Source organism: Panicum hallii, chromosome 9 (genome assembly GCF_002211085.1).
Source record: "Panicum hallii strain FIL2 chromosome 9, PHallii_v3.1, whole genome shotgun sequence".
Lineage (NCBI taxonomy): Eukaryota > Viridiplantae > Streptophyta > Magnoliopsida > Poales > Poaceae > Panicum > Panicum hallii.
In genome coordinates, this window is record NC_038050.1 from 59,036,923 (window position 1) to 59,047,587 (window position 10,665).

At 46.9% G+C, this 10,665-nt stretch overlaps 2 protein-coding genes and 1 pseudogene across 2 annotated transcripts; 2 read left to right on the top strand and 1 right to left on the bottom strand.

Moving 5' to 3' along the window:
• Nucleotides 1-448: 448 nt before the first annotated feature.
• On the top strand, nucleotides 449-2,151 carry LOC112873720 (UDP-glycosyltransferase 73E1-like). Its single transcript, XM_025936744.1, has one exon. The coding sequence runs from the start codon at nucleotides 517-519 to the stop codon at nucleotides 2,005-2,007; it is 1,491 nt and encodes a 496-aa protein (XP_025792529.1). The 5' UTR covers nucleotides 449-516; the 3' UTR covers nucleotides 2,008-2,151.
• A 390-nt stretch (nucleotides 2,152-2,541) lies between these two features.
• On the top strand, nucleotides 2,542-3,989 carry LOC112873249 (annotated as a pseudogene).
• A 3,431-nt stretch (nucleotides 3,990-7,420) lies between these two features.
• Nucleotides 7,421-9,300, bottom strand: LOC112873250 (cold shock domain-containing protein 4-like). Its single transcript, XM_025936249.1, has 3 exons — nucleotides 8,824-9,300; nucleotides 8,060-8,302; nucleotides 7,421-7,480 (listed from the first exon to the last, which is right to left on the bottom strand). Exons 1-3 carry the CDS (start codon nucleotides 9,298-9,300, stop codon nucleotides 7,421-7,423), a joined length of 780 nt encoding a protein of 259 aa, XP_025792034.1.
• Nucleotides 9,301-10,665: the final 1,365 nt, after the last annotated feature.

The window sequence follows — 10,665 nt, forward strand, 5'->3', positions numbered from 1 at the left end:
CATCTGTGCAAAAAGTTTTGTAAATAGACTTCATTTAGTACTTCAAATTGGCAAGATTCCGTCGCAGAAAAATTTTGCGTTTACAGGGCCCAAATGCCAAAAAAAATGCGCCGGTTCGTTTAGATGCGTAAAGACAAAAACGCTGTAAACGCAAAAAAATTTTGCCTTTATGCGCGGATCTAAACAGGCCCCTAGTAGTAGTTGGCCGGTCCTATCGTAGTTGTAGTGTGGTGATTTAGTACCATCTTGAAAGTTTAGGATGGCGAGAGCCAGCCTGTAATTCTTGTCGTTTGAAATATAGTATCTCTGGGTTAATCCTTCTATACGAAGCAAAGGCAAAAGTGTAAGACAGATGCTATAGTTATGCTTTTTTTCAGTTATGCCCACGATCACATCCTAGCTAGCAGATGCCTGATTATATATAGAAATCATTCCATGTTGAAGCAACATTATCGCTGCTGGATTTTTAGGTAGTAGCCACAACCACAAGACAACACGAAGCTAGCAGTGCATTCAATGGCGCCGACGGATCTCCACTTCGTGATGATGCCGCTCATGGCGCAGGGCCACGTGCTCCCCATGGTCGACCTGGCGCGCCTCATCGCCGGCCATGGCGCGCGCGTAACCCTGGTGCTGACGCCCGTGAACGCCGCGCGCAACAGGACCATCCTGGAGAACGTCGCGCGCGCGGGGCTCGCCGTGGACGTCGCCGAGATACCCTTCCCGGGGAACGCGGTGGGCCTGCCCGAGGGCTTCGAGAGCCTCGACATGGTGACGGACATATCCCTCGGCATCCGTTTCTACCAAGCCTGGGATCTGCTCGCCGAGCCGCTCGAGGCGTACCTCCGGTCGCTGCCCAGGCGCCCGGACTGCCTCATCGCCGACGCGTGTGGCTCGTGGACGGCGGGCGTCACGCGGCGGCTCGGCGTCCCGCGGCTGATCCTCCCCGTCACGTCCGCGTTCCATCTCCTCGCCACGCACAACCTGATCACACACGGCACGTACGACCGCGCTGCCGACGACTTCGAGCCGTTCGAGGTGCCGAACTTCCCGGTGCGCGTGGTTGTCAACCGGGCGGCGTCGCTCGGCTTGCCGCACATGGAGAAGCACCAGCGGGAGATGATCGAAGCCGTGGCCACCGCCGACGGCGTATTCATCAACACGTGCACGGACTTGGAGGGCGTGTTCGTTGAGCGCTACGCGGAGGCGATCAGCCGCAAGGTATGGGCGGTCGGGCCGCTCTGCCTCTTCAACACAGCCGCCGCCGGCACGATGGCGGATAGGGAAAACCGTGCGGCCATGGATGCCGAGCGTACCGTGTCCTGGCTCGACGCGCGGCCACCGGCGTCTGTGCTCTACGTAAACTTCGGTAGCATGGCCCGCCTGTTCCCCCTGCAGGTCGCCGAGCTCGCTGCCGGCCTGGAAGCATCCCGCCGGCCGTTCATCTGGGTAGTCAAAGAGACAGAGACTGCCGGCATCGACGCTGAGTTTGAGGCCCGTGTCAAGGACCGGGGTCAGATCATCTGCGGGTGGGCCCCGCAGATGACCATCCTGTCGCACCCATCCGTGGGTGGCTTCCTGACGCACTGCGGGTGGAACTCAGTGGTGGAGGCTGTCTCCCACGGCCTGCCGCTGCTGACCTGGCCACACTTTCATGACCAGTTCCTGATCGAGACGCTGGTCGTTGACGTGCTAGGAGTCGGTGTCCGTGTTGGCGTGAAGGTGCCAACAACGCACATAGGGCTCGTGAAGCCCGGGCAGCTGCTGGAGGTGCAGGTCGGGAGGGACCACGTGGAGAGGGCGGTGGCCGAGGTGATGGACGAGGGGCCAGCCGGCGCGGCGCGGCGGGCTAGGGTGAAGGAACATGCGGATAAGGTGAGGGCCACGGCTGAGGGCGGGTCGCGGGATACTAACGTCAAGAACATGATCGGCCATGTCATCGAGCTTGTGTGCAAGAGCAAGGAGAAGAAGATGGACGACGCAGACGGCAAGATCCCAGTGGCGTAAGAATAAAGTTCCTTCAATTACGCAAATAAGCATATTTCAGAGATAATGTACATACAAACATTGTAACAAAGGCTGTATTTCAACGCTTTTGAATTAAAGCCCGCTTGATTGACTGGTTGAATCATGAAAGGATAAGTTGTACTAGGCTTTTCTTTATGGCAAATAACCTGCCACAAGTACCTGTTGCTTCTGGGTAACAATGCTCCCGTGGTCACCCCCCCCCCCCCCCCACACACACACACACCCGAGGGCGGGGAAGAAGCCACTACCGCAGGTAGGGTAGGTACAGCCGCTGAGGGCGGCCCGGGAGGGGCGGGTGCCACTACCGCCATCGTTGAAGAATAGCCGTGCGCCCCGGAGGAGGCATTGTGGCACTTGAAGTTGCTGCAGCGGGCGTCGAGGGGCCAGGCCGTTGGCCTAGGTTAAGTGGTGGTGCCGGGGTTCTTCGTCGATGGTGAGGAGTCTCTTGGCAAGGCAGGTGCCATGGTTGAATCGTCAGCCGCGACCATATCGGCCATGGCATCCTGTAGGACGATGACCATGGCGTCTGGAGAAGAAGCGGCCGCCCCTGTTGCGGAAGCAGTGGCTGGGGCAGTGTGCAGTCCAGTTCCAACGGCCTCCAAGTGGAAGAATAAGGAAGCTATTGTTCATTGCAAAGAAATGTAAGGTTGTAGGGTCCATTCTTACCCAACTATTGTGAGGCCTGTTGGCCTCTGTCTTTTGTGTCATTTGTCTTGTGCTTAGGGAAAGCAAAGTGCTGATGATATATTGTAGAGTAAAAGTGAAAGAGAGAATGGATGGAGTGATGTGCACGGAGCAGGAGGTGCGACTCGCCGAGGTCGACGGTGAGGCGGCGGCGCGGGCGCGGGAGAACGTGCCGGTCGAGCTCCTCAACGTGCTGCGAGAGGCCAAGCGCAACGCCATCAGGCTCCACGCACTGCAGCAGCGGAAGGAAGCCACGCACGTTGTCGAGCTTGAGAGGAGGTTCAAGGTCTTCGACGACCAGCGACTCCTACTACGGCTGGTTCGATCCACAGGAGCTGGTCCCCTTCGAGGACCACTTCGCCGAGAACACGGCCTAGGGCGGCAGCTCCTGCAGCAGCTTCGCCGCCGCCGTTGCGGAAGCTGTCGAGGTCGCCCGCCGCAGCGCGCTCGCGCTTCTCTGCCCGTGTCAGGAACTCGATGCATTCCACCCCCACCCAGCGACTGCAGATTTTTCCTGGTCGACATCCCGAGATTCGACACCGACGTATACTACCACCCCAACCAGATCTAGGCGGCACGGGATCGCTTCATGCCGCGGGGAGCACTGGACTACCTGCTGGACGCTGTCGTGACGCAGCACAACGCGGCGGAAGTCGCGGCTGCTGCATATGGAGATGGCCGGGCGGTTTATGGCTTACCACTGCCACTGGTGGAGCCTCATGGAGGCCATACTGGGTGCTGACCCCCTCGTGAAAATATACTACTAGTAATTTCTAGTATCTTCGTAAAATCCTTGTAATTAGCTCACATTCCTTACTCAATATCCTGTTTCTTTTACAATTTAGAGCATTTTGCATATAGCCTGTTCTGATTGGCCCCCTCTTGAAAGATGTTCACGCTCCGCTATTGACCGCTACACAGTGTTTGCACCGCGCGACAACACCTACGCCGAGGTGTTCGGGGTGGATCCGGAGAAGGTGCTTTAAGCCGAGAAGCAAGCGGCAGCTGACCGAGCTCAACGAGGTATTAACACTCGCATGCCCGATCCCAGTAGTTGCGCCACTAACTATGCTCTTTTTGCGATACTTGAATTTAATGGCTAGACGTTGTTACTGCGGCTCTTATAGGTCTAGCAATAATTGTTTTGATGATCTGATTCAAGTAATTCCTATTTCTCTGTTCTTCACTGTGTGTTGCATATGTGATGGTGCATTTGTTTTAACAAAATGAACGTGAGTCATTACTAAATTTCAAGCTACAGTAGGCATGCAATGTCTGTTAAATAAATGGTAACATACTTTGTTTCCCAGGACTCTGATCCAACCAAGTAAAGTTTGAGACGTGCATATATATCCAGCAATTGTCAGAGATAGACCACGGAAGCAAGGGCGGATTGGGCTTCGAAACCAAGTCCGTCTCGTTCCTGCGTCGGGCTGCTTCTGCAGGTAGTACGCCTCTCCTCAGGTGTTATGTTTTTGTAGCATTTGATATCATTTTTCTCCAAGCTGAGTTTAATTTCATTGCTAGAAAAATAAAAATATGTTAATTGCTAGAAACGCGAAACGTATGTTAATTGTTCGAAGGATGTAGTTTTCTATTGACTGTTCTATATTTTTTTATTCAATTTTTTATTCGAATGGTGTAGTTTCTGCTTGTTACTCAATTTTTTATGAAATGTAGTGTTCGGCTAGGCTCATGTGATGGATTATTTAATTCTTAAACATGTAACTATATGACGTACACCGTTGATTTATTCTCTGCCCAATTGGAGCAGATACAAAAAGAACTTAAAAATTCTCGGGCTGAACTTGATCGGTCCATTTCACCAGGTCTCTTTGATCACCTTTTGGTAAATGATGACCTTGAAACTTGGTATGAAAAATTTGAAGGTAATTCATGCAGATCATTGCTACCTTGCCTAACCTTTTTACAATGCAAGATTCCAATTATGATCCTCATCTTTTCTGAATAATTATTACTGTAACCTGTAGAATGTTGCTTTCTCCAGATGACGATTAGGAAGATTCAGATGATCTTTGTAAGTTTACGAACTTTGTTGCTTGCACTTTCTACTGATGCTTCTGTGTATGTTTTCTGATAGCAAATTTCATTATTATCAGCTATCAAGGATGGCAAAGCAAACCGCAAGTTACTCTATCGTGTCCAAAAATGACTCAGTAATTCTATTGCAATTGAGACATGAAGCAAAAACTGGAGCTACAAGCTTGTTAGATGATGAGGTGGTGCTTACACTTGTTTCTGTATCTAAACTTCTCCACAGGCTAGCACTTGATTTGTCGTCTCTCTCTTGTGGTGCTCCTGGATGAACAAGGGGCCTTTTCATTACAGCTTATATGGATGTTTTAGATGACCCAAAGCATTCTTCCAAGACTGCAGAAGTGCTGGCATAAGTTTCGGATCAATTCGCATGAATGAAAGCTTTAGAAATACCTTAGTTAGGACAAAAAGGACATGGAATTTATTTCCATTTGTTATTCGTTAAATGAGGTGAAATCTTAGCGAGGGATTGCACCTTCTTTTTGAGGTTTGGTGTACTTACTGCTGTTCAGAGATGACTGTTCTTCAAATGATGATAACAATAGGAGCCTATTTTACCTTCTGACAGTAAAGGGTGAAGAATTTATGTTGTCTTAAATATCATTTAATTCTACTGCTGAATTTGATTGTAGAAACGTAGTACATGCATCGCGCGCCGAATGTTCTAGTAGGAGAAAAATTGAAGCAAGACATGCAGTCTTAACTCTCGAGCACGAAGCAATTAAGCATGCATGGAGATAGGAGAAAGAGAATGAGGAGATGCGTGCATGGCAGCGCTCGTGCGGCTGCAGCACCACAGGTCGCAGCTGCCGCCAGCACAGCTGCACAGGTTGGCGCGGCGAGGATGCAGGTAGCGAGGTCGAGAGGTAACAGATAGCTCTTGTTTTGTCATTTTGGGCCTTCATGGAGGGGTATTTTTAAGAGGCTTGAGGCCCGCGCTGATTTTCGGCCCGTGTGCTGCTGTGTGGCGCTAAATTAATCTTCACTTAGCAATTTTAGCGCGCTAATTGCCGCTATTAGCGGAAACCAGGCCTTAGCGCCAAAGCTAAGGCCCTATCTGGCACTGCTCTGCTTCACAAAAACTAGCTTAGCTTCATAAACTTCATAGCAGAGCAGCTCAGCTTTGAAGTTGTAGAATTTCTGAAAATGTTTGGCTAGCAGACCAACTTCAGCTTCAGAAAAATAAGATTTGGATTGGAAAAATCCCTTATGCCCTTGAACGATGTATGAGATGATTTCATTTATGTATTTTTCATCTAGATGCTTAATTAAAAAAATAACACTACACTATAAATAGATAATAAAGTACTAATAGAAAGTTATATAGCGAGTACAAATTACAATATTCGTAAATATTCCAAAATAATTCCATTACATATCAAGTCTCAATGATCTACTACTACTACATACTACATCCAACTTTGAGAAATAGCAGTTGCTAATGCATTACGAAAAACATCCATAGTAGGTGCATTGGGTACTGGAGATGATCCATCCGAGAGCACTACATACTTGTTATACCTTTTCGGTACTGTAGACTCATAATCTTCATCACCCTCCACACGTTGAAAGTCTAAATCACCACTGTTATGCTCACGGATGAAATTATGGATCACCATGAGTCCTATCGATGTCATCTTTTGCTTCCATAATGGATACATTGGCATTTTATAGAGAATTTGCCACTTCATTTTCAAGACTCCAAATAACCTCTCAGTAACACTACGAACTCGTGCATGAATACGATTGAACTTTTCCTTAGGAGACCTTGGTTCCACACCTCTATACCATTCGGGTAAGTGATACCTCTTACCCTTGTATGGTGCTAGATATCCCGGTCTATTAGGATATCCGGCATCAACAACATAATACTTACCTACAAATAAAAAGTATATGATATGTTTAGATAATAAGTACTAGAGTTGTAAAATTGAAAATGTAGAAAAATTCCATAAATTACCTGCCCTTGGGAGGGTGTGGGAAGAACTTTCGATCCAACTTCATTGCATTATACAACACAATGGTGTCATGCATAGACTCCGGTTGCCCCACAGAAACATAAGTAAACCTCATATCAAAGTCGCAAATTGCTAGGATATTTTGAGTCGGTATCCCTGTTTTTCCAATATACCTCACTTGTTCACTAGGGGGTAAAGATACCCTAATGTGTGTCCCATCTAAAACACCAATACAGTCTTTGAAGTGTGGAGATGCCCTCTTATCATCTGCTATCTTTTTGTGGACGGTACGAAAGTTTGCATCTTTTGGAACAAGGAAATGTTTCACCATTTCCATCAAAGATTCTAAAACCTCGGTAAATTTCCTACTAATAGTTTCACCAGAGTGATTGAAACGATTTTGACATTTCATATTGGACTCATTTCCAGAACATATGAACAAGAAAATTGCAAGAGCCTCATAGGTGTTCATGTGCATAGATGGTTGCAGTCCATATCTTGGCACCAACAAATTATGCAAATCCATGGATATTTCCGTGCTCATGCGCAAATGAGAATGGTATTCACCTGGAGTTCTCAAAGACATATTGTAACCAGCCCATGCCACTTTGTTCTGCTATCCTTGGTGGATTTTTGTTAAGGTAGAGCTCAACATATTTCTCTGCCATTTTAGCACCATACAAAACCAAGTTTCAAAACTCAGCACTATCATCACCTGACTCCTCTGAACCATCACTCTCACTATCATACATCTGAAAATAATAACAAGTACCGATAGTAACGATGTCATGGATACAAGTATAACAGTAATGTCATGGATACTAGTAGTAGTAACAATATCATGATTACTGGTAGGAATACAATCTAAAATAAAAGGTACTCAACAAAAAGGTACTCCCTAGCAGCAATCTGAAAACTGAAATAAAATACAAAAAAATAGTACTATATGGCAGGAATCTAAAAAAAACACTCAAAAACATTTCTCAAATCTTTCAATTCCCATACTTGTCATTGTACCTCCTTGTAAGCCAATTCAAACGAATTTTTCTAGTAGGAAGGGTCAAGAATATCTCTCTGTTCCTTTTTCACAAACAATTGGGTAGCAATGTTATGCTCATTGCTACCATATTGTGCCCCACAATCCAAGACAACATCCATCACTTCTTTGATAGAAACGACTTCAGCTTGCTTTTTTGATGTAAAAGACTCGGCCGAACCAGCAATGTTTGTAATTTGTTCTTAATTAAAAGAGCTGTACTTGTCTTTTGCTTCTTAGGAATCTTTAGGACAACACGAGCTCTTCTTTTTTTATTTCCAGCAGCAGGAGATACCTCCTGAACCTCCTCATCCTCTTCCTCTCTGTATGACCAATCATGCACCAAATCGTCCTCCTCTTCCTCCTCTCCTGCTCCATCTATGTTTTCAGTGTCTTTTTGGCTATCGGGTATAATAGGATTGTCACTCATCGGGTTCCAATGATCAGTTTTATCATTAGAAATGTCACCAAACATTTCTCTAAGGAAGTCTTGATTTTGCAGCGCTTTCTTCTTGAATTTTCCAGAACCCGGCACGTCCTAAATAAGGAAGGTATTCAGAACAATAAGGAGGTATTGTGAACATAGATGAACAGCCAAAACTTGTGAAAATACTTACCACTTTTATTTTTTTTCACCATTCATTGTCCATGTTAATTACTCCTCTTGTATTGTCTCAACCGGTTCCGGTTTAATTCCGCACTAACTTTTACCAAATTGACCAATCATTCTTCAACCTATCCCACTTGTTCTTAATTTGTGTCTTTGATAACTCAATTCCGGTCATTTGGTAAAATCTTTCCAACACTTTAGTGTAACCTAAAGTGTTCAAATGTGTATTTGGTCTATTCTCTCTCCTTACTTGTTTAGCGAATAACTCACATACAATGCGATTATAATCATCCGTCCATTCCATAGAATCACCCTAATCAACAATTATGTGGAGCAATATTTTGAAGCATACATGACAACACAAATTATCTAATTGACTAGCATACATACACTCAGCAGCAATGGAATTGACCAGCAACAATGGAAGAAATTGAGCGAAGAAATTATACCGATTTTGGAAGATTAGAGATGCGGGCATGGCCACTGGTGCCTCCCTTGTTGGTGCGCGTCGCCCCTGCTGCGCCCAGGCCAGCAGCGCCCAGAGGGGCTGCAGCTAGGCCGGCACCGCCGAGGGGGGCCGCACCTAGGCCGCCGAGCCCCAACGCGTTGGCCGCGCCCTGGGCCGCGCCGCTCGCACTCCTGCCGCCGATGCCTCTGCCAGCGCCCCTGCTGCCGCGTCCATGGCCGCCCCTGGAAGCCGCGCCCCCTCTAACGCCTCCCTGGCCGCCCCTACTGCGGGAGAGGCCAACTCTCGGCACTGCCGGCGGCCCATGGCCAGCTCCTCTGAGAAAAGCCGCAGATGGCGACGGGATCTCCACAACAGGCGATGAATCGACTCCAAATTCATGGGGAATAGGTTCAACGCCCTCAGATCCGCCCATTTGTGCCATCAGCTCATCACCGGTGACCTCTGGTGGCATGGACATGGCCAGCAGCTAGGGTTTTGCTCCTGCTATCGAGAGAGGAAAGAGGGGGGGGTGCTGGGAGCGGAAAGAGGAAGAGGGGGGTCGCGAGTACGGGAGAAAATAGAAGGAAAGAAAACGTTTCGTTCCGAGTGTGTAACCAGTGGTATTGGTGGGTAATTTTCCCCCAACTTCATGAGGGAGTTCAAAATGACCATTCGTGAAGTACCCTTTTGGCTGCTTCACGGATTTCGTGAAGTTGGGGCCAACTTCACATTTTTTGTTGAAGCTAAGCTGGTGAAGCTGGAGGTGTTTGGCTACAGTTTCATGAAACGAAGTCGAATTTGATGAAGTGAAGCAGTGCCAAATAGACCCTAAGTATTCTAGCATCAGCTCTTCCCTAACGCTATAGCTCTACAGCCAGCTATTTTAAACCTTTACGTTAGCGTGATATTTAGTGGTTGAATGATAAAAATATATTTAATAGGACTAATATTGTTGGCTAGTCCATTCATTTTCAAACATATGACCTTTTGTTTATTTTAAATTAATTAGCTTCTTATAAACTATATATATACTTAAAATAGAGGGAATAAAAGGCAAGAATTTAGTATTATACTACATACTACATCCAGGAGGAGAAATATCGCCTGCGTGGCATTAGAATTAGGAGGAAATCTTAGCCAAGCCGGTCGAAAAAATTCTCAAACCCGACTTACTTTATAGAGTTGTATCGTAACCTGAGCCGGTCACGACCTGCTGATTTGACAATGGTGTATCTAGAATTTGATGCCCGGATGGTCTAATATAAACAATTTTTTTGCGAACCAATCATATCATGGGCTATTGGGAGTGTCGGCTTCGTTCTAGGATGAAGATACAGGGTGGAGTACTTCGGGGTTGTGCCACCTCTTGATCCGCCAACGCTTAGCTTGTAGCAAGGTCTAAACCAACCGCAGATGTCGACACCCTAATAACACCCTGATACGATTTTTTAAGGTTGCTAATGAGGGGAGTTTTTTTTACTATTTGGATGTTTGATGTCTCCCTCAGTTGAGGAGCTTATTACTTTTACATCACTACAAAATTATTGGCTCGAAGATCCTAGAAGATCGAGAGAAACTTATTAAGAAGATCAAGAGAAGCTCATTGCAAGTTTGCATGAGTCTATAGGATGGGCACCGAGTTCTTGCACCAGAGTTTCGACAATGCCAAGGCCCCGGGAGCTACAGTACATCACTCGACGATCCGTTGATGATGAACATTGAACACAATGCTCACCGGATACTGCCGCATAGTGCAAAATAATCAAGGAGACAAGCATGCATGGAATGGTCGGTCGAATCCATCCATCCACATACTGATGAGAAAGCAAAAGACAAATGAATT